Here is a 24,583-nt window from a genome sequence, read left to right on the forward strand (position 1 = left end):
TGTAATTTACAAGCTGTAATCTTGCAAAAATGCCCTTTGTACAATCAATTCTGCACATACAAATGGTTTTAAAAATACTCACCTGTACACTGTGACTTCTCCTGCACTGTCTACATTTACATTGTTTACTTTTAAATCACTGCTGCATCTATACTGTAATTTCATTTCACTGCAATTTACAAGCTGTATGCAACGAAATTTCGTTCTGTACGCAATCTGTGCATACAAAATGACAAATAAAGTTGTCTAAGTCTGTCTAAATCTAAGTCTGATTTTTTTTCCTAGAGCTACGGAAATCGTGTTGTATTCACCAAAGAACAGAAAATCATCTTATCTCATGAAATCGTAATTATGACATATTATCTCGTAATTATGACATCTTTTCTCATAATTGTGACATATTTTCTCATAATTATGACGTATTTTCTCGTAATTACGAGATAAGCTGTCTGATTTTTTTTTCTTTGGTGAATGCAATACTCTTCCGTACAAAACTTACCTAAATATAAATAAAATAAAAACTAATTTCAGGCGAATCTAAATTTCAACCATGATTTTATTCTGAAAGCATCGACCGGAAATGATCGGGCTCTTCCGGTTAGCCTTCCGCTGCTTTAAATCTAACTTGCTAACAGCCGCTCGGGCGACAGCGATGTCTGTTCTCGGTTGATCGTCGGCTTTAAACCGACTGCCGGTGTAACGGTTCCCCCGCTGAGCTCCATGTCGCCGCGGGGTTGCTCCGCCGTCCTCCTCGGTGTAGTCTCGGTGTCGGGGCGAAGCTAAGCGGCTAGCCCGGGGTTTCCGCCTCCGATCGCCCCGGCAGGACCGCTCTGTTTGTTCCGCGCATTCTTCGACCTCCTAGCCGCTAAAACGGGCTCATAAACCGGAACAACGGGACCCTGTCGCTCCAAACGGAATTTTGTTTAAAAAAAAATAAATTAAAAACAATTAGTTACACGTCTTTGAACATGAGGACTTGATCTGTGCTCAGCGTCAGCGGCTGGCGTTACCACCGCCGACGCCTCTTTTGTTTTGACTAAAAGCAGGAAGAGCGGCTGAATTTCTTCATTTTTATTTATTTATTTATTTTTATTTATTTTTCCGCTTCTCCCCACGTCAGGGGCGGGTAGGGTAGGGGGGGGGGACGCTTCTCCTTCATGGCTCCCAACAAGCAGAGCTCCTCCTCGGCCGGAGGCCAACACCATGTGGGTTTCGGTCCTGCGGCAAAAGCCAACGGCTCGTACCAGCCGCCCTCCGCCGCAGCCAGGAAGCCCAGCATGCAGCTGATCCAGGCCGACCACGAGTTGTTCCTGCAGGCCTTCGAGAGTGAGTGCCACCGCCGGTCGCCGAGCTGCTCGCTGCGGGGAGGAGGGCAGCAGCCAGGCTGTCACCTGCAGCTGCTGTCACCGCTCTTTAAGGGCAGTCTGGCTCCAACCCCCCCCCTGTGTTTTTAAATTTTGTCTGAAATTAGCTTCAGACTCACATCGAGCTATTTCACATGCATTAATACACAATTTACCTGTAAATATCCCCACCAGATCAGAAAACGATTATTTAATTTAGTTTTTGCTGGCATTTAAGCTCCGGTAGGTTGGAAATACCTGCCCAGTAGCATGGTCAGAAATATAAATATATATTTTTAAATCGTTCATATTTTAGATATAGGTTATGATTTGTGAACACTTTATTGTATTTGTAATAAATACCCACGGCGGGTGAATTTTTAATTGGTTATTAAGGGTGCACTGATTGCAGGTTTCTGGCCGATCTTTAAAAAACCCGAACTGCCGATTCCGATTTTGACCGACTGACACTCATTTGTTATAAGATTACACGACATATTCAATATGTTGAAATAAAAAAACTAATCAGTACCTGTGAAACAATAAAAACTTAAAGTTTAGAGCAGGGGTGTCAAACTCATTTCCGTATTGGGCCATTTTGGCATCATGAAGTCATAAAAAGGGCCTGTCGCGTCTTTATAGATGACACTTTTGATTTCATAATTTCATTCCAGTTCACAATAAAATATGAAAAATTTACATTAATATAAAAGTAGCACCCTTAGGCCCAGTTTCTACAATTTATCTGCAACAAAATAGTTGATTTTGCTGTGAGTTACACTTTAAACTCTCATAATTCTGCATCACTTTTTCTCTTTTTGGACATTTCTGGGGTGTTTTAATGTGTTGTGGGAAAACTGACATCTAGTGGCGGGATGCTGTTATTACACAGTTAAAAAAAAATCAACATTCGCTACAGGAGGCACAGTTTTAGCGGCTTTATACACTTTAAAAGGATACATGCCTCTACTTTAGGACATTATGTCCCTTTTTGGCTCTTGAGGGCCAGATAAATTGCCTTGATGGGCCGCATTTGGCCCATGGGCCTTGAGTTTGACACGTCTGGTTTAGAGCATTGACGTGTCATTTTCAGACAATATTAAGATAAAGTATCTGCCGATCACGATATCCAAATATTAAGGTAATCAGCAGGCCGATCAATCGGTTCACCTCTATTAGTTATTAGCTGAGTTTCATTGATTTTGATTTAAATTTTTTTTTTATTAGTTTTCTGTTTAGGCAGCACTAGATGGAATCCAAATGGTAAACTCTGGTCCTTAGACTGGTCCAGCCTAAATTTAATTGTAACATCTTATTTTAAAAACAAGTTATAATCTGTATAAGTGATATTGTATCTGATTAAAACACAAGAAATTGTCATTGCAGATTTTTTTTTGTGGTAATTAGGGAAATCTAGAAAGCATCCAAAACTGAAAACCAGACTGGTCAAAGTTGAATTATATTAGTCTAAAATCATTACATCTTTTTCTGACCTGCAAAAACTTTATTAAATGTGTGGGGGGAAACACAAGGAATTGAGATTTTAATCTTTGAATAATTATCAAGCTTTAAATAATTATTAATTTCAGTTGCTCAAATGGAAGAAAGTTGTTTTAGATATCAACATAAACTATTTTTGTCAGATCTTTAAAAACGGCAAGTTGCAAACTTATAATCAAAAGATTTCTACCCGTATTCTGAAAGTGAACTATAGTGTAAATGTGATTTTAATCTGAATAAATTAACTTTAATAGCTACAGCGTCACATGAAATAAATCTTCTTTTTTTTTCCTTTTATGCCTTAAAACAAAATTCAGGCTCATTAAAGTCAGTTTGTTTTATAGCGATCCGATTTTAAAACAGATATTTAAAAGAGAAAACGGGTCCAACTCTTATCCGGTTGTATGGAATCCGGTCCGGACCAAAAGGTGTTCACACCAGTCCAGCAGCATCGGGAGTAACTTTGGATTCAGATCCAGTTGGAAACCGTGAGATTCTGACTATAGTCTGTCCAGTTCAGCGCCTGATTGGTTAAAAAAGGGGAAAAAATATCCATTAAACACAAAGAAAGTTACTTAAATCATCATCATTGAACCTCACAAATATAAAGAAAAGTTTACTGATGACAAACTGAGATTTAACGAGTTTCTAGATGTAGGCTATTCCTGTCTGGGTCTGAGCCGTTTTCTGTTTGGGCTCTAGAGCCGCGGCTGATCCGATGTAGTCCAGATTCCTAGAAAGCAGCAAGTTTCACATCCGTCTTCAGATTTTATGGCCTTAACTTCCATCGATGGGTTGCCTCTGTTTAAACGCGAGTGTGAATGCTTCCCAAAGAGTCCACTTTCTAAAGTTTCCTTTCAGTTTAGTGAAATTCTTCTGATTTTAAACTTGGCCTCCGAGTCGTCTCACACTTTAAACCCCTTTCTCATACATGCTTGGATTGGACGTCCATCTTCATCCCACTGGGAGCGCTCGTCTTCGTTCTGCAGGCTTTTTTTTTTCCTGCGGTCTGCTGCTAAATCTGCTTAAATATAAACTACAGAGCTCCTTAAATCTACAGGACTTTAACTTAGACATTATTACATCGCTCTTTAAAAACTTAGAAGCATCCACATGAGATTGCACGTGCTTTTGCTAAAGTTTCTGTTTTTTTTTTTTTTTTACCTTTTTGCTTTAATTTCACTTTGAATAAACCATTTCATTGACTATTCCTAAGCTTTGAACTCTTTTCTCCAGACTGTTCTTTAACCTAAACAATGTTTATTTGCAGAGCCGACGCAAATCTACAGGTTCCTGCGCACGAGAAACCTGATAGCCGTGAGTTTTGCCTCTCCTTAATTAACCTTTCAGCTCTAAAGAAGGATTAATAACTCTCCTTTTTTTCTCCTTACAGCCCATCTTCCTGCACAGAACATTAACTTATATGTCCCACAGAAACTCGAGGAGTAACGCCAAACGGTGAGACGTTTGCCTTTTTTAGTTTCTGCGTCTTAGAAACCCGGTGGCACAGTTATGTTCTGCCTCTTAGAAAGCAGGCCGAGCGTCACCAGGAGTGAAAGTAGACCGGCGCGGAGGAGTTTTGGAGCGTTTATCAGTTGCAGTCGCTTTGCACACAGTCGGAGGCTGCAGGAGAGATTGTGCCGAGACACGTGGGGCTGCTCGTGGTTTGGCGCACTGAAAGAGAGAGAGGTTACAGGTGGCAGCGTGCGGAGATGTTGGGGCGCTTAGTTACTGTAGAATGACTGGTTGGAGAGTAAAGGGTGTTTAAAAAAACCCAAAACTTGTCCGTGGTTTGTTTTTACCTGCACAATTAATCGCATTTTCAATATAATCGCTATTTAAAAATATATAAATAAATCAAAATCGCAGAAGTCTGCAAATTTTGGTTGTAAAACAATTAATGGATCAGAAACGTCCTTTTAGGTGTTGGTAAAATGTTTAAAGTGAGTTTTGCTCCACATGGAAGGGAAGACAGTTGCAGCAGTGAGATAATCTAATTTTATTACTTGTTTTTGAGTTTATATAATCAATACTTGTTTACCAGAAACCTTCAGGAGTCTCACCATAGCTTTAAGTACTTGTCAATCAGTTTAATACATAGACTTGTTTGTTGGTTGCACTTCATGTTCAACAAGGATTGATGACCAACTCAATTAAGACATAGACATAGATAGCTTTATTTGTCATTTTGTATGCACAAAGTGCGTACAGAACGAAATTTCGTTTGCATACAGCTTGAAAAATCACAGCAAATTGCACTAATTTTCAGGATAAAGATGCAGCAGCGATTTATGCAAACAATTGAAATGTAACAATGTAAACGATGCATGGGAAATAGACAGTGTGCTATTCACGGTATCCAGGAGTGTATAAAACAGTATAAAAGCTGTTCTCTTGAATAATATTCTGATTAATAAAACCTTAAAAGTTCTTGTTTTTAAATAGTCCTTGTTTACAAACATCTTTATCTAGAGGCCATTTTTGTTGCTTGTGGTTAAATGCAGAGAAAAGTCTAAATCAAATCACAATTTTGGTTGAAATGTATCGTGGCAGAACGCAATCATTTCTGCTCTGAGTTGAGACGCAGCGGCTCTTTTAGCCCCTAGTCTGCACAGCGATGAAACGGATTGATTTGCTGTTTGTATATGTTTAAAAAGACATAAATTAAACTGAAAAAACTTGCATTAAATCGCAATAGTAAGATAATAAAAAAAAAAAAAATATATATATATATATATATATATATATATATATATATAATCTCGATTTATAGAGATTATTCAAGTGTTCATCTCTTTTAATTTTGATGATTATAGGTTGGCTGTTCACAGTTCTGTGTCCAAGGACATTAATAGAGGCAAAGGAAAAGATGTGGTAGAGAAAAGTGTCCAAGCAGCAGGGATGACTTCACCCTGGAGAGGAATGTGAAACTAAACCCATTCAGAAATTTTCTTAGCTGTCCAGCACACTCGCCTGACCATAACAGATATTCAGATATTTTAATGGCTGTTTTGTTGTTGACTGTCTTGTCCGCCAGGTCTCTGAGCAAACTCGCCTGACCATAAGCCCACAAATGTGTCGATTCAGCAAAAATATTACATGGCTCGTTTTAAAGATATAGTTTATTCTATTTAAAAACGGGAAATGAAAGTGTCTACGTAAACCGTTTTGAGAAAAGAATCAAAGCTTAAAGACACGAGGCCAAAAGAAGACAGTGTTAGGGATCAGAAACACCGTTTATGGAAATGGGATGTAAAATATAAATATATCATTCAATATTTTAACATTTTGATGATTATTTCTAGCCAATATTCCCCACTGTTCATGGGAAAGAAAGGAGAGGTTTTTGCTGGTGGTTGCAGCTGATGGTGTGGAAAGGTGTGAAATATCAAAACGTCTTTCTAATTTGGCATTCATCAGTTTTCAATAGTTGAATTATTAAAACAATTAAAGGAGTTTTAATGGTAAACTATTCTGTTTTTATTTAGTAAATAATGACTTTGCTCCCTTATGTTTTTAGTTTAAAGGCTTTTTCCTTGTAACTAACTTTATTTTCATATGTTTTTTTAATCAATATATTTTTAGGTACAGATTATTTTTGGGTTTCACATGCTGCAAGTGTTCAGACATTGAAATATAATTATTCAGATTTTTACATGGATGCATCAACCAAGCATTTACTTTCTGCTAGTTTTTATGATCAGAAATATTCTGAATATTCTGATTATTTATATATATATATATATATATATATATATATATATATATATATATATATATATATATATATATATATATATATATATATATATATAATCGTATTTTTCGGAGCATAAATATTCAACCCAAGTGTGTAATATCACTCCTCCACGTCCACAGCTCTCTATCCGTCTCTGTTGGGAGGACAGAGTAGCTGGACTACACTGCCCTGTTTCTAACATAAGACCAAAATAAATGTAACTTTTATGTTGAATTAACTTTCTAGGTTTAATGTTGCTAGCGCGTACTCCAGGCGGGGGCTGCCCAAAGGCTCCCACATACTCGGGCGTACTGTGAGTTTACAGTCAGGCAGTCTTGTAGACAGCTCAGGGGTCCTCATGTAGTGACACAGTGTACCGTAATACTCTGAATATCCATTAAATGGAGCGGCTTCGCTGCTAACCAAGGTAGTGCTTACACATTTTAACAGATTTTTGAGCGCATTGTACCACATAAAATCAGTCAGTAAGCAGAACTATAATTATATATAAGACGCAGCATCAATTTTTGAGAAGATTTAAGGAATTTAAGTGCGCCTTATATTCCGAAAAAATACAGTACTTCAGATATTTTAATGGCTCTTTTGTTGTCATGTCCACTACGACGTTTACTGATGCCTTTGCCACCAGGTCTCTCTTGTCAAAGAGGTCTTTTATCTGGTTAAATGTATAAATCTATGGCCTCAGATATTTTTTTTTTAGCATACTTAAACACATTGAGGCTGATTATTTGCTCGTTTAGGAAAAGGAAGTGGCGTTAAGGACGGTTTGTTGGTTCTGTTGAACGATGTTTGCAAACTGCTGCTTTGTATGTTTTTGCAGGAAAACCTCCAAGGTTGACAATCTGTTGTTCAAAGTGGAGAAGATGCGAGGCGAGCAGGAGACTCTGGGGTAAACGGATCCTCCTTTTCATAGGAACCTTCACTGCAAAAACTGAGCTAAAAATTAGTAATATTTTCTTTAAATGAGTGTATCTGCCCTTGATTTTAGCAGGTTAATAAGATGATCTGCCAATGGAATAAGACTTTTGCTCTTAAAACAAGAACAACTCATCTCCATCATCTTATTTCAAGTGCAGGATGTCTAATTATCTTATTTTAGGGGTCAAAATACTCATTCCATTGGCAGATAATCTCAAATCAAGGACGAATAGACTAACTTTAAGAACATTTTACTTGTTTTTAGATCCGTTTTTGCAGTGTATAGTATTAAAAGAATAGAAAATCTCCAGTGTATTGTGGTTGTGTTAAAAGGGCTTTTTCTTTAAAACGCACAGTGCACTGCAAAAAGGGAACTAAAAGTAAGTAAAAATGTCTTGAAATGAGTATATTCTTCTTTAATTTGAGGAGCTAAATAAGACTATTTGCCAATGGAATGTGTATTGTTACACCTAAAATAAGATAATTAGATATCCTGCACTTGCAATAAGATGATGGAGATGAATTGTTCCTATTTTAAGTGCAAAAATCTTATTCCATTGGCAAATAGTCTCATTTACCTGCTCTAATCAAGGAAAAATACACTGATTTCAAGAAAATTTAACTTAATTCTAGTTCCCTTTTTGCAGTGTGAAATAGCAGAAATTTAAAACCGATCGCAGGGTTTAGTTTCAGGTTGGAAGTATTTTGGAACGTTAATGTTTTTTTTGACAGATCTGTGTTACTGAGGATCAACAAAACATCTAGAAATCTGTTTACGCTGCTGTTACAGCCTAAAGTTGTATCACACTGCAAAAACTGAACTAAAATAAGTTAAATTTTCTTAAAAATAGTGTATTTGTCCTTGATTTGAGCAGGTAAAGCAGATGATCTGCCAATGGAATAAGATTTTCCCACTTAAAATAGGAACAACTCATCTTCATCGTCTTATTTCAAATGCAGGATGTCTAATTATCTTATTTTAAGGATCAAAATACTCATTCCATTGGCAGATAATATTATTTAGCTGCTCAAATCTAGGACAAAAACACAAATTTTTACATTTTACTTATTTTTAGATCCGTTTTTGCAGTGTTCAGATGACGTTAAAATGTTAAAGCGCCGTTTTTCTCTCCCCCTGCAGCTTGGCCTCTAATCTGCAGCTCACCTTTACTGGTTTCTTTCATAAAGCTGGTGAGTTTGTCCCTCCTTTCAGTGGCGGAGGTGCTGCGCCGCCGTCCTGAGTCTTACTGACAGGCTTTTCTGGTCTTGTGTTCAGGAAAACCGTCTCAGGACAGTGAGAACGAGGAGATCTCCGTTTCTCTGGAGGTCCTGCTGGTTAAAGTCTGCCACAAGAAGAGGAAGGTGTGTGTGGCGGTAAGGGATGATGCTTGTAGTTCTGCTTCCAGGTGTAGCTGAGCTTTCTTTTTTTTTTTTTTATAATCGTTTCTAGGACGTCAGCTGTCCGGTGAAACAGGTCCCAACAGGGAAGAAGCAGGTCCCTCTGAACCCGGACACCGGTGCCGGAGTCCAGGTCAAACTGGGCTCCCTCCCCACGCTGCAGGTCCCCAGCAGCGAGTTTGAGCCCAGCAACTCGCACATGGTCAAGTCTTACTCTTTGCTCTTCAGAGTATCGAGGCCCGGATGCCCCAGAGGCCCGATGAACGGGCTGACCAACGGAGAGAACCACCACAGCAGAGGTGAGCAGCTCGACTTCACAGCTTTGGATTCTTCTGCAGCATTTGAGCCTTTTGACCAGGGGTGTCAAACATACGGCCCGCGGGCCGGATCCGGCCCGCCGAACAATTTAGTCCGGCCCTGCGGCTAAATGCATTATCATTATAAAAAAAAAAAAAAAAGTGTCCTGTCTGGCAATGTGGCAATAAGATGCCACAAAGAGCTCATCAGATTTGACTTTCACAAGTGGACAAGATAAAAGAAAGAGAATGATAAAACAATTTGTTTAATTGAAAATATGCAGTTCCTATATTGTCCACGAGGGGCGCTGTGTTTTAATCAGCAGATTAAGCTTCAGGTGTGGAAAAATTCAAATAATTTCTTAATTTTTATCTGTTTGATGTATTTTGTCATGCAGGACAGTGTTTTTAAGTTCCAAAAAATGTGAATAAATGTTTTTCAACATTGTATAATCACTGTGATCAGTTCTTATGCATAATGCACAAGTAAATGTTTAACTGAGTAAAAGTATTGTTGAAATTGCACATTCTTTTCTTAAAAACGCTGAGGTTATTCATAATATATTGTGTAAAAGTGAAATTAACTTAATATAAAAATCAACAAGTCCACATTTATTAGTTCTATTTAATCTTGCAATGAGTTTACTCGTGTGGCCCTCTTGAGATCAGATTAAGCTGAATGCGGCCCCTAAACCAAAATGAGTTTGACACCCCTGCTTTTGAAGAACAATCCAGTTTATTGTACGTTTTCTGCAGTGATGGTGAAAAATCATTCTCGATTGTTTGCCTTATCAGCTTCAGTTTAATATTAAGCACAGAAATGACAGCGGGTGTGAAGTTTGAAGCTTGCGGCGTCTCGCTTTGTTGTCTCGCCACGTTTTTGAGGTGATGAAAGACGTTCGTCTCGTCTCTGGTTCAGATTTCTCCGACGAATCCGTCAACAGGAAGAGGAGGAGCTCGTCTCTCAGGGAGGAGGGAGAAACCACGTTTGTGGCTCAGATGACGGTCTTTGATAAAAACAGGTGCAAACCAGAAAAACCGTGGTTGCGTTGTTTGTGACGCAGGAGCCAGAGGTGAGAAGATTGTCGCCTCGATGTCTGTGTGCAGGCGTCTGCAGCTGCTGGACGGGGAGTACGAGGTCTCCATGCAGGAGATGGAGGAGTGTCCCGTCGGGAAGAAGAGGGCGACCTGGGAGACCATCCTGGATGGGAAGGTGTCTGCAATTCTGTTTATCTGCAGGATATATGCTCATAGAGGGCAGTCTCACAATTATTAGTTGCATTACGACTTGCAGGAAAACTGTGTTTTTAAAGGTATATCTAAAAGTAAAGAATTACCGTATTTTTTGGACTATAAGTCGTTCCGGAATATAAGTCAAGAAATGCATCATAAAGAGGGAAAAAAAACACATATGTAGCACCATTATTATAAGTCGTATTTATTTAGAAATTTATTTCACACAATCCAAGACTAAAAACTGACATTTAATCTTGTAAGGCAATTTATTCAATCACACAGCTGCACCCATAACCAGCTGAATAATATGGAACATTCCTGGGAGGTTAAATGGGGTAAATTAGCATAAAAGGCCACCAACTCTTACCAGGAAAGTTCTCGTCAGAGCAGTTCGGTCTAATTACGCTGAAATTAGACCGTGAGCGTAACGTTGCTACGTGCTAAGCTAACAATACGGCACGGATGTTGGAGAGCAACATAATGCTGACGTGCATCAGCAAAGTTGTAAACCGCCTGGACAACAGACCTGTAAGCTAGCGCTAGCTGTTGTTAGCTTCACCAACAGCTCAGTAACAGGGTTTCTGTCTCAGTCTGTTTCCTTCGAGCTGCACCACACAACGCTCTGCTGCCTGAATGCAGACTGAACCAGCGAAACAACATACAAACGTGTGTTCAGTCTTTGTTGTTTATAAGTTAATGTTTTTAATACATTTTAAATGGTGCAAGAGCAGCATAGTTTTCACAGGCCCAGAGTGCCCTCTTGCAGCTATTATACGGTAATTTTTACGACTTGGTTTATGTTGGTCAGTATGATTTACCATTTAAAATTGATATACAAGTCGCAGGTTCGGCCAAACTATGAAAAACAGTGCGACTTATAGTCCGAAAAATATGATGACCTAGGGTGGATATACTGTATTTTTACAAGGAACTCAGGAGATCCGTCTGAGGGTAGTGGCTTTAAGAAGTAATAAACTGGATCTCTACAGAGTAAAATTTAAGCTTGGTGTTGCTGAGTCCAGTGTGTCTCTAATATATTGAATTATTAACAGTTTTAACAAAGTAATTACATTTCTGTCAGCCATCACTTAGTTTATGTGTGGTGTAAGTCTGACTTTTTTCCACATAAGTGGTGCGTATTTTACCCATGAGGTTTTAGCTGTCGAAAACTTTATTACAAGGACACCATCTGTCGCCCCATTCAACCTCTACCAGCCAGCTAGTTTTCTCACAACATGCCGTCTGGCCCTGAAAGTCCCTTAAAGCTAAAGCTACAGCTACATGTGGACGAGGACAGAAAAGCGACAATACTGAGTCAGCAGCTCCATTCGGTTCAGACGGGGGGAAGGATGAAATCAGGGGGATCATTTGGAAAAAGCAGTTATGCAACCTGCAGGTATCACACTGCAAAAACGAAACTAAAAATAAGTGAAATTTTCTTGAAATGAATGTATCTGTCCTTGATTTGAGCACATAAATAAGCTGATTTGCCAATGGAATGAGATTTTTTAACTACAAATAGGAACGACTCATCTCAATCATCTTATTTAGAGGGCAGAATATCTAATTATCTTATTTTGGAGGTCAAAATACTCATTCCATTGGCAAGTCATCTTATTTACCTGCTCAAATAAAGGACAAACACATTCATTTAAAGATAATTTGACTTTTTTTGTTCTATTTTTGCAGGGCAGAGGTTTCTTATTGGCAGTACACTACTTTTAGTTCTGTATTTGCAAAGTTTACTTGAAATTAGTGTATTTGTCCTAGATTTGAGCAGGTAAATATCTTATCTGCCAATGGAATGAGTAACTTTACCGCTAGAAAAGGATAATTAAATATGATGTACTTGAAATAAAATGATTGAGAGGAGTTGTTCTTATTTTAAGGGTAAAAATTCCTTATTCCATTGGCAGATAATCCTATTTATCTGCTCAAATCAAGGACAGGTACACCCATTTCAAGAGAATTGTACTTATCTTTAGTTCAGATTTTGCAGTGTGAAAACTGGAAACATGTTTAATATTGTTTTAGGATGTCCGGCTCTGAAATGTATTTGGCCGTTTAAACAGCACAGAAACGGCCACAGTAAGACGAGTCGTGACGCCGTTCTCTCTGCCTTTGCAGCGTTTGCCTCCGTTTGAGAGTTTCTCTCAGGGTCCGACGCTGCAGTTCACCCTACGCTGGACCACCGAACCCTCGGATTGCTCCACGGCCCCCGTGGCCAAACCTCTGGCCACACGCAACGCCGACACCAACCAGGACACCCGGCCGAGCGCACAGAGAGCCACGCACGCCCAGGGTGAGCAAACCGAAGTCCGACTTTCAGCTCGGACCCGTTCTGTCAGAGGCCACCCGGCTGCAGGGTGACGCCGTTTCTGTCCTCTTACCCTGCAGCGGTCAAAGAGTCCGTCAGCGCCGACGTCCAAACCAGGAGAGAGCAGATCTCAGCGGAGCCTCGACAGAAGCTGCGCATCTTCTACCAGGTTCAGAGCCTCGCCTCCGTCTGCTCCCGACGGCGTCTCTGGGAGCCAGACCCTCGCGTTAATGTGTTGTCCTCCTCCCAGTTCCAGTACAACAACAACACGCGGCAGCAGACGGAGGCCCGAGACGACCTGCACTGCCCCTGGTGCACGCTGAACTGCAGGAAGCTGTACAGCCTGCTGAAGCACCTCAAGCTGTCGCACTCCCGCTTCGTCTTCAACTACGTGGTGAGACCAAATGTCCCAAATCCCAGCCAGGAGGACATGCAGAGGGTTCCCACGGGTCCTTGAAATCCTTGAAAGTTTGTGAATCTTAAAAAAAATAAATTCAAGGCCCTTGAAAGTTCTTGAGAACAGCCAAAAAAACACCTTGTCCTTGAGAGTCCTTGAATTTCTTTGTGGGGTTAAAAGTTCACACGGATGACGACTCATGTGTCATTATTTTACTACCACACAATCTTTTAAAATTATGTTGATTCCGCAGACTTTTAATTTGCAAAAGTACGTTCGCTCTTCTTCGTTAGTTGGTAGGCTACGGTTTAGGCCTACGTGCGTCCGATAGGTTACATTCACGCAGTGTTGCCAACTCAGCGACTTTGTCGCTATATTTAGCGACTTTTCAGAGTCGAAGTCCAAAACTAGCTTAATCAAAAATGAAAGTAAGTGAAATAAATCTCAATGCTGCACTTTTTTCCATAAAATTCCATGAAACGGTAGGCTAACGTACATCTTATATGTAATGTAGTATGGCATGGCCATGTACTGTGGATATAAATGTAGGCTATGAATATGATCAATATCAATGTAGGCTATAAATTAAGTCCACTTTCTTGCATTGCTTCTGACCCAACAACTTCTATGCCGTTTAGTCTTTTATTGAATTTGCATTGTATTAAATTATGATAACCTATTCAGCGGTCACAGTAGGTAAATGCCGCCACGTGGTTGTCCTTGAATTTGAGGAAATTGGTCCTGGAAAGTCCTTGAAAGGTCCTTGAATTTGATGTTCACCAAGGTGTGGGAGCCCTGGTCTCTGGTTGGATGGCAGGGTATAGGAGTTGGAAGCTGAAGAGCAGATCGGTGGTTCTGGAGGACTTCTGGAGGCTTTTGGTCGTTTTTTATGCCGGCCGCCATCCACTCGCTATAAGAAACCTTCCTGTTTCTCTGCAGGGTAAAGCAGCCTGGATAAAAAGCTGAGAGAACCGCAGAGATCCGGTCGATAATCTGCTGAGGCGTTAACCTGACCCTAGCCAGCTGCATGTCTCGCTCCGCCTAGCTCCACTCACATACATCTGGGACCTCTCTATAGGAATTGCCTTTATTGAAGGCTGGGCCTTATCAAAAATCCTTGCATATGATTGGATAAGCCACTTGTCTGTCATCTTTAAACAAAACTTGCCAAATCCGGTCGGGAGAAGGGCGAAAACATGGTTTCCACCAACAAAAGCCTTCAGAGCCGTTCTCTGATGTTCTTTTAATGAAACAATATTAGGTAGATTGGACAACACGGAAGAAATAGCAGCATCAATGTTAACGCTTGCTTCCTCGATGCGAGCCGCCATTGTTGTCTGAATCAAAACAGTCTCACGGTCACTTCTCCACTACGTCACATCTATGAAACTCCAGCCCTGCGTCCTGATTGGCTGGACAATAAAATTGGTTGGGGAAATCACTCTCTATGGAAGATGTCCCAGATGGATGTGAGTGAAGCTAGGAGGAGCGACATACAGCTGGCGAGAGTCAGGTTGCTTCTGTGTTTTATTACGATTTAAAAATTACGTCGTGGCAGAAAGGAATAAAAAAATAAGAAAATCTAAAATGGTAAAACTACGAGTGGAAAAGTACATAAAAATACCGGTTAGGTACTTTTTCATTTTGCATCTCTGGCTCAGTGGGTAGAGCAGACGTCATGTGATCGGGAGGTTGTTGGTTTGATTCCAGCTTCCAGGCAAGGCATTTTACGCTTCCCTGCATACCGCCATGTGAACGTGGCTTTAGTGTAAACCGCTCTGAAGGGTCGGTCTGACTAGGAAGATACATTAAATCATACAAAATGGGCGCCATGGAACCAACTAGTTCGTTAGGGCCGTTTGTTCTGTTGGTTCAATGTTTTTTTTTTTTTTAAATTAATAAGGTAAAGGCAGGTTTAACGGTGAAGCCAATGGAAAACGGTCGGTGCTGTTAAGGCAGTTTTCATCAAGACTGCAGACGTTGGAGAATTAGATGACCCAGATGTACCTGAATGCACCATAGCTTAGCTAGTGCTGGGCAATACACTGAAATATTTAAAATATCGAGATTCTTTTAAAGGGAGATATAAGATGAGACTATATTGTTTATATGGAAGTGGTTGTGTTATAATTATACTTTTTATGTGTTCCAGTAGGTTGTTTTTCAGCCGTTTCTCATATTTAACTACAGCTGTTTGTTAAATGAGAATGTGCCTGTGAGACATTTGGGTCAAACTGTGACTCAGAGATGCTGTTTTATAGTTATTTTATGTAAAGAGAAACATAGAGATAAATATTGTAAATCAGCATTCAGCCTAAAAACATCAACATATTATTTTTGGTCCATGTCGCCCAGCCCTAAGCCCAGCTGGTGGGTAATCCTCTCTAGTCTGTACCAGCGTGGTTCTGTGCAGCGTTTCAGAGCATAATGTGACATTAGGCCAGGGGTGTCAAACATACGGCCCGCGGGCCGGATCCGGCCCGCCGAACAATTTAGTCCGGCCCTGTGGCTATATGCATTATCATTATTAAAAAAAATATATTTTTTTTTTTTTTCCCAGTGTCCTGTCTGGCGATGTGGCAATAAGAATTGTTGTCTTAATGCAAAAAAGAGCTCATCAGATTTGACTTTCACAAGTGGAGCAGTACTGCTTTTGCCATAGTGCTCCGCTTTATTTATGAATGTGAATAGTTTTATTATGATTCATGCGGGGAATATCTCAAATGATATGGACACTACAATGGGAAAGTAGGAGTGGAAAGGAAGAACAAGAAGAAAAAAAAGGTGAAAGAAAGAGGAGATAAAAGGAAGAGAATGATAAAACAATTATTGAAAAAAACATGTACTTTGTTTAATTGAAAATATGCAGTTCCTATATTGTCCACGAGGGGCGCTGTGTTTTAATTAGCAGATTAAGCTTCAGGTGTGGAAAAATTTTAATAATTTCTTAATTTTTATCTGTTATTCTGTCATGCAGGACAGTGTTTTTAAGTTCCAAAAAATTTGAATAAATGTTTTTCAACATTGTACAATCACTGTGATCAGTTCTTATGCATAATGCACAAGTAAATGTTTAACTGAGTAAAAGTATTGTTGAAATTGCACATACTTTTCTAAAAAACGCTGAGGTTATTCATAATATATTGTGTAAAAGTGAAATTAATTTAATATAAAAATCAACAACAAGTCCACTTTTATTAGTTCTATTTAATCTTGCAATGATTTTACTCGTGTGGCCCTCTTGAGATCAGATTAAGCTGAATGCGGCCCCTAAACCAAAATGAGTTTGACACCCCTGCATTAGGCGCATTAAACGCATCGTTTCCGAACTCTGACTTATCGCGATTGTTTTTTTTTTTTTCCAAGTAGCTCTGCTTCCCGATCTTCATCCTCGTGTCTCTGCTTTTTTTCCAGCCTCACCCCAAAGGAGCGAAGATCGAGGTCTCCATCAACGCCTGCTACGACGGCTCGTACGCCGGGAACCCGCAGGACATCCACAACCAGCCCGGCTTCGCCTTCAGCAGGAACGGACCCGTCAAGAGGACCGCCGTCACCCGCGTCCTCGTCTGCAGGTAACCGACCAGCCTCCGTTTTTATTTTTTACGTCCCGCCGGGGTCAGGGTTCACCGTCCGCCTCTTCCCGCCGCGCAGACCCAGGAGGACCAAACCCAGCCTGTCGGAGTTTCTGGAGGAGGAGGACGACGACCAGGAGCGGCAGCGGGCGTACATCAGCGGACACCACCGGCTGTACTTCCACAGCGACGGCTGCCTGCCGATGAGGCCTCAGGAGATGGAGGTGGACAGCGAGGACGAGAGGGACCCTGATTGGCTCAAGGAGAAGACGGTGAAGGTGGGTCACGCCTCGCAGCAGAATCCGTTTATTAAGTCTGTCTGCTAAACGGCTCCGGTTTGCTTTAGTCGTCTAACCTGCTGCCTGATTTCCTGAGAAGGGAAGAGTTGAAATGTAACCAGGAGAGAAGCTGAAGCATTCAAGAAACTTTCTGTTTCATCTTGATGAAAGTTTAAATAACACGATCAGAGCCTTGTCTAGTTGTGCTGTAAGCAAAGAAAGACGGACGGCGGAGCGCTGACCTGTGCCTGATTTCTCTCCTCCTGTGAACAGCTTGGTTTCTGTTGACTGTGTTCTAACGTTTCCAGATTTGGCGTGACAAGAATCACGCCAGAACGAGTCCGAGTCGGTGTGGAATCGTTTCTGCTGCTGGTCTGTTGGCGTCCCGTTAAACCCCTGGATTCCACCGGCCACGCCCGCGATGTGTTCAGGGAGTGTCGGAAAAGTTGGGACGCAGGGAGGCTGTAGACATATATCAGGGTTCCCACGGGTCCTTGAAATCCTTGAAAGTTTGTGAATCTGAAAAAATTAATTCAAGGCCCTTGAAAGTTCTTGAGAACAGCCAAAAAAAACACCTTGTCCTTGAAAGTCCTTGAATTTTTTTGTGGGGTTAAAAGTTCACACGGATGACGACTCATGTCATTATTTTACTACCACACGATCTTTTAAAATTTTGTTGATTCCGCAGACTTTTAATTTGCAAAAGTACGTTTGCTCTTCTTTGTTAGTTGGTAGGCTACGGTTTAGACCTACGTGCGTCCAATAGGTTACATTCACGCAGTGTTGCCAACTCAGCGACTTTGACACTATATTTAGCGACTTTTCAGAGTCGAAGTGAAAAACTAGCTTAATCAAAGATGAAAGTAAGTGAAACAAATTGATATAATTCTGAACATCTCTATGCTGCACTTTTTTCCATAAAATTCCATGAAGCGGTAGACTAATGTACATCTTATAATTAATGTAGTATGGCATAGCCATGTACTGTGAATATCAATGTAGGCTATGAATATGATCAATATCAATGTAGGCTATAAATTAAATCCACTTTCTTGCATTGCTTCTGACCCAACAACTTCTATGCCGTTTAGTCTTTTATTGAATTTGCATTGTATTAAAATATGATAACCTATTCAGCGGTCACAGTAGGTAAATGCCGCCACGTTTGGTCCTTGAATTTCAGGAAATTGGTCCTGGAAAGTCCTTGAAAGGTCCTTGAATTTGACGTTCACCAAGGTGTGGGAACCCTGTATATCTAGAAATGGAACAAAAAAAAAAAAAAAACAGCCTCTGAAGTCAGAGGATTTCTAGATTCAGGACAAAAACTAGCTGGAAAATTAATGGGAAGATTGAAGGGATTTGGTTTTGTAGAAACGTGGAATCAGACTGTCGGGGTAAATGTCCTGCTGCCGGTGGAGTCCTGGGGTTACAGCCGGTTCAAATGTGACCCAAAGTGGGTCCTGATGACTTGTCCAGTTTCCATTTAATCCCATGAACCGTAAACTCGGATTCATTTCATTCCAACGCCTTTAAACTGCAATAGAGTCCAAGGAATGAATTACTTTGATTTGGTTCGTTGCTGACATCAAGCAGCCAATCAGAGACGTGTCTGAGTTGATGAGAGGCGCTCAGATTGCTCAGACAAGTTGATGTTGGTTTTCAATTCTCGACCTGCACAACTCGGATCAAATTTATTCTCTCAAAAACAAAATAAAAAGCTTAAATTTCCCTCTGCGATCGAACCCCGAAGCCACGCGCGCCGTCTCACTAGTCTGCTCCTCCCCGCAGCAAATCGAGGAGTTCACCGACGTCAACGAGGGCGAGAAGGAGATCATGAAGCTGTGGAACCTCCACGTCATGAAGCACGGGTGCGTACTGTGTTCTGCCTCACTAAAATTAAAGGTTGCTGGAAACATTTAAACGGGAGGGAAGTAGGGCTGGGCGATAAATCGATTTAATCGATTATTTCGAATTTACAATTCTTTAAGATTTCATTTTTGGAAAATTTGTATTGTATTTGTAATGTATTTTGCCAATACACTCATTGGGTTTCCATGAAGAGAACAGCATGTGATGCTGAATATATGTTTAGGCAAATATATTGTTAAGTGGAAACTTTTTTTTACCATAATACGAGGTACTTCATTTACTTATTTACTTTTTTTTTAACTTAGTTTGAAGTTCACAAGTGCAGTGAAGCCTGTTCTTAGCTCAATGTGTAATACCACTAGCAGCAAATGTTTTGTTATATTTTCATTGTTTATAATGACATGGCTGCCATCTTGTTTTACAAGCATGTTTCACAGCTTGTTTTTAGTTGCACTTTGAATTCAGCTCCCTGACGAAATGCTTCACATAAAAGCAAGGTTTTAAAATAATTTCTTTAATTTCTTTTTATGAAACAAAAAGGAGGAAAAAAATCGATGATAAAATCTGAGATTTATTTTTTAATCCATATCGCCCAGCCCTAGAGGGAAGGCTCCATCGTTTCATCAGCCAACACAGACTAAGATATCTCTCCAGTGACCTTTTTGGTCACCTAAGAAAGCTGGACTAGAGCTAAATAAAAACCAGATTAAAACAAGCTGGTGAAGATTCTCAGTCATCCAGGTCATGGTCATTCCAAAAAAAGTTAAAAAACAAAACAACTGGACTTTTTTCCCAAGTTTGAAGACGTTTCGCTTCCTCTCCAGAAAGCTTTCTCAATTTAAAATGTCTTAAGTAGTGAGGAGCTCCAAGTTTTATAGTACTGCCCAACAAAGGCCTTGTAATTGTTTAGATAACATGGAAAATTAACCCAAACTTTAGTTGTAATGGGGAGTCGTTAGGGTCATTGTAGGCCTGGCTTACAGGGGAGATGTTTTTGATCACCTGCATGGAGGTGAGGACTGAGGTGATAATTGGAAGGAAGAGTTAAAACTTAGGTTTCAACTCTCAGAAATTTACAACACAGCTATAGGGTTGATTCCTTCCAATTATCACCTCAATCCTCCATACAGGTGATCAAAACATCTCTCCCAGTGGCGGCTGGTGAAAAAAATCTTGGTGGGGCTGGCCAATAGATTTCCCTGCCTAACCCAGTACATGCATTTAAATTAAAAGTCAGAAAATTACTACAGTTCCACAATAAACATTTAATTAATAAAAAAAAACATTGTTCACAAAGGATTATTTTGGTGTTTTTGTCTTATTAATCCTTTTCACAGACTCATACCAGAGGGTTTGCATACATTGTACATGTACGTTTATTATTACGAAACAAACGTTTACGTCTTGACTTAAATATATAATCCTAATTTTTTAAGAAGAACAATGACTAGTGCAAAATTAAGTTGTATTTACCGGAGATGAAGTGTAGACAGCAAATTCTGTCTTAGTATGATGGCTCCCACAGTCAATTGGATTGTGTGCCTGCATCCTTTCATTGAAATTATCCATTTCTTTCTTCTTTCCTCATCCTTCGGTAAACAAAACAAACGTACATCCGACGATTTGGAATGCCTCTGTGTGCAACCGGCAGCACAACAAGTCGTAGGCATTGTTTAGATTCCAAAAATAAACTAAAAGTACGCTCTAATTCACCCGTTTTGTCACGCTGGTAAGCGAAAACAGTGCTGTGTTTGCCGACCAACGTTACCCGGATGTAGCGCGGATGTAGCTCGTGACGTCACGCGTGAAGTGCACCTATCACTGTGCAGCTAGGGCTACTACTCCAGGAGCCCCAAACCCATTCATTTTGGCAATGCTGATTGGCCAAATATTTATAAATCTTCCCTAGCAACAGTATATGATTGGTTATTTCGCTACACTTGTAGGGCTCCTTGAGTGAAAGCCCCAAAAGTGTAGAAGAAGAGAAATGATACGTTCTGTTGGTAGAAATGCACTGTTAAATGAGAATCAATCAGTAGAAGTGTTTTAATAATTCTTATTACAAGTAGCCACGTACTATTAAGTAAAAACTGACATTAATAATACTTTTAAAATCTATATATATATTGACTTTTCCCCTCCGCATCTAGGGAGGGCAGCGCCCGAGCGCCCCCTATGGGCCAGCCGCCACTGGTCTCTCCTCTAAGCCAGTCTTACAATGACCTTAACGACTCCACATTACTATAAGGGGGTGGACCAGTTTAGGTTCAATTTATGTTATCTAAGCCATAACAAGGCCCTTGTTGGGCAGTACTATAAAGCTTGATACTCCACACTACTCCAGACTTTTTAAATTGAGAAAGCTTTCTGGATAGGAAGCGAAACGTCTTCAAACTTTGGAAAAAAGTCCAGCTGTTTTGTTTTCTAACTTTTTTGGAATGACAGATTAAACCATCGTCACAAACGCTGCGGCCGCGCCAACCGATTCCGCCTTAACCGTGTTTATCCTCCAGGTTCATCGCCGACAATCAGATGGAGTCGGCCTGCCTGCTGTTCGCCAAGCACAACGCCGCCGCCATCTTGGAGCGCAACCTCGGCCGCAACTTCCTGTTGCACCTGATCAGCATGCACGACTTCAACCTGATCAACACGCTGACCGTCAACAGCGCCATGGCGCTCCTCCACAACGCCCTCCAGAGCCAGAGGGCGAAGAGGGACAAAGGCCAGGAGGAGGAGGAGGACGACGAAGAGGAGGAGGAGGACTGGGAGACGGCGGCGGAGTCCCAGCCGGAGCCCGATCCGGACCTGGACGCCTCGGAGTTCAAGCCCTGCAGCGAGGAGAGCCAGACCTCGCAGGAGCAGCAGTAAGACGGGGAAAACCAAACGGCAGGTAGCAGAACCCTGAAGTGGACCCAAACGTACGATGGCAGCTGCCAGCAGGGACGGGCGAGTCGTTTTCTGCCATCAGGACCCGTTAAACCAAGAGTTAATTTGACGTTCACGTTTTTTTTAGGGTTTTAACTCTGAGATTCAAAGGTGCTACATCTGCTATCGAGCTTCAATCAGAACCGACGACGTCCGGTTCGGTTTTCTCCTGGTGGTTCATTTTCCAGATTTCCACACACGCTTTTGTTTTTTATTTTTATTTTCCAGTCCTCGGTTCGGGGGATCGAACCCGGAAGAGGAGCGGCTCTCAGGCTCGCTGATGTCACAGCCACCTGCTCCACCGAGCAAACGTCCGTCAGCTTTTAAAAAAATGTCGGGAACAATAAAGTTTTTTTTTTTTTTTTTTGTCTTGCCGTACATTTTAGCAAAGAGAAGCCCGGCTAGTTGAGCCTCAGCCACGTCTTTAATTCTGGGCCTCGGGTTTAATCCGTCACGTTTAAGGTTGTGCAAGATGTCGTAACTCTGCTAACCGACTCTGTTTTTGCTTCTTTAAGGCAGAAAAGCAAAAAAAAACAAAAACAACAAAAAAAATAATATAAACTGATCCTGGATATCCTGAACCAGCAGAAACGGCAGCTTCCTGGTTTTATCACTGGTGCTACAAAGTGTTTTACTCCTCAGAACTGACCTGTCGACTGTCTAACAGCGCCACCTACTGCCAGCTTTCAAACATTTCCTCTTCTTCTTAAGAGCTTGACGTTTCCCCCCACCGAGGCAACCAGCGGTTTGTAGTTCGAAACCCGTTTTACTCGGTTTGCCTGTGGCTTCCTGCCGTATCTATGGTGGAAACGAGGTGCTTTTCCTGTCTGGGTGTTTGTATATAAAGCTGCGGGTTGAAATGTTTACCTTTTTTTATTTTAAATTAGTTTGGGAACAAAATGGAGCGTCATGCAGCAGCTTTTGTTTTTAGTCACCGGACCAAAGGGGCTTCGCTCACTGCTTCTCTGCTCTTGTCTCACGGTTTGCTGGGGTTTTATTATTTCCCTTTTCTGAAAGGCTTGGCATCCAGAACCACCTCCGCCTTCGGACGACCCGATGAGCCCAGTCCGGACGCTGATGCTGCCTTACGTTAACCGCTCCATCCGAGCCCATGTCTGCAGAACCAGCTCCCAGGCGAGGCTCCGCAGCAGCCGCCTGGCTCTCGGCTTTAAACAAGTCCGACTTTTTGTTGTTTTCTTGACTGGATCGTTTTATTTCTTCACAACACCAGCAGCATTTTGCACAAGATGGGAGGAGCCATGTCAAATAATAATGATTTAAAAAAATAAATAAAATTAAGACTGATCTTAAATAATGCTGTAAAACAAAACAAACAAAAAAAAAAAAAATCCAACAGGGTGATGTAAAACTGTTGAGTCAGAATTGTTTTCTAATAAAGTAATGATGTGAAAAATGTTGTCTTTGCTTTAAGTGAATGCCTGGACATAATTGGATGTTGGGGGGGAAAAAATTAAACCAGAACCAAACTTTAAGAAATACCACATTTAAAAGTTTGTTTTATTTATTTATTTTTACATGAAATCCTCTGATTTAAATAGTATTTAAATCATTAGAGGTACGGAAAAATCTGCAACAGGACTTGTTTTGTGTTGCAGTTCTTCACCACTAGATGGGAGAGAAGGGACGAGATTTTACAATATCAGAAATCTGGAAATGTTTCAAACAAGCTTCTGACATATTTAGGGAAAACTTTACCATTTTTTTTTTTATAAGATGATCGAGATTTAAAGGGACAGTGTGTAACTAATTTAGCTTTTAATTAGAAAATATCAAGTACTTTATAAATACATATTCTGGCAAAGTCTAACATCACATCAAAAATGAAAACGTTCTCATAACTTATGAGTTATAGTAGTTTATAAATACATAGGAGTTGGTGCGCCCACTATGGCGCCGCCATTTCTGATTACAGAAGCCGAAAGGGGACAAACTGTTGACTATGTGCATGAACCACTGAGCTATATAATACACTGGAGTACTGATTTAGCCAAAAAACTGAAGTCACTGGCCGCCATCTTGCTACCCCCTACTCTCACAGAATCCCATAGGATTTGGTTGCAACAACAAGCAGTTTTCTGGCTGTGTGAAAACGTTTCACAGGAAATTCTACAGTCAGTGGATGTACTAACACTATCAACTACTAGGAAATTATGTGCTGAAATATTTTACATGTTATTCATATTAAATATATATATGTATACTAGGGCTGGGCAACGATTAAAATATTTAATCGCGATTAAATATTTTAATCGCATTGTATTTACAAACTCCAAGAATGAATTCAATAGTAGTGTAAAGAGCACTTTTATTTTAATGTTCTGCTGCCATATGAACAAAAGTGTTGTAACATTTGTAGCACTTATCAGTAACACATAGTTAGTGTAAAGCTCAACTTAAACATGTAAAACAAAAAATAGCAATAATAATAAATTAAAGCTTATTGCCACTGACAGGGAATTCTCTTTATGGGGAAAAAATCTACCAAAAACAGGCAATTTCTGAGGTAACAGCAGGGAGCAGCATTACCATTTTATGTTCAATACCAAAGTTTAACTTGGCAGTGGGTACAACTAACTTGTTTCTGTCATATTCCATGCTGAAAGAAGTTATCGCCACCTACTGTTCTGATTCAAACCCCTACACCGCAGCAACAGACCTTCACAAAATAAAAGCATGTGAGCAACATGCGTTAACGCGCGTTAAAGAAAATATCGCCGTTAATAGTCTAATGAGTTAACGCGAAATTAACGCGT

At 40.5% G+C, this 24,583-nt stretch overlaps 2 protein-coding genes across 3 annotated transcripts in view; both read left to right on the plus strand.

The window, feature by feature from the left end:
• The window catches only part of LOC105919568 (pentraxin fusion protein), a 53,053-nt gene that overhangs the window by 11,700 nt on the left and 16,770 nt on the right, over nucleotides 1-24,583 (plus strand). The window lies entirely within an intron of this gene.
• On the plus strand, nucleotides 589-23,223 carry LOC105919563 (polycomb protein suz12-B). Its single transcript, XM_036147718.1, has 16 exons — nucleotides 589-1,326; nucleotides 4,114-4,160; nucleotides 4,237-4,301; nucleotides 7,424-7,492; nucleotides 8,663-8,712; nucleotides 8,798-8,883; nucleotides 8,972-9,218; nucleotides 10,135-10,237; nucleotides 10,323-10,428; nucleotides 12,579-12,753; nucleotides 12,849-12,937; nucleotides 13,019-13,162; nucleotides 16,580-16,737; nucleotides 16,817-17,015; nucleotides 18,804-18,883; nucleotides 21,398-23,223. The coding sequence occupies exons 1-16, from the start codon at nucleotides 1,158-1,160 to the stop codon at nucleotides 21,750-21,752; spliced, it is 2,142 nt and encodes a 713-aa protein (XP_036003611.1). The 5' UTR covers nucleotides 589-1,157; the 3' UTR covers nucleotides 21,753-23,223.

Source organism: Fundulus heteroclitus, chromosome 16 (genome assembly GCF_011125445.2).
Source record: "Fundulus heteroclitus isolate FHET01 chromosome 16, MU-UCD_Fhet_4.1, whole genome shotgun sequence".
NCBI classification, from domain to species: Eukaryota; Metazoa; Chordata; class Actinopteri; order Cyprinodontiformes; family Fundulidae; genus Fundulus; species Fundulus heteroclitus.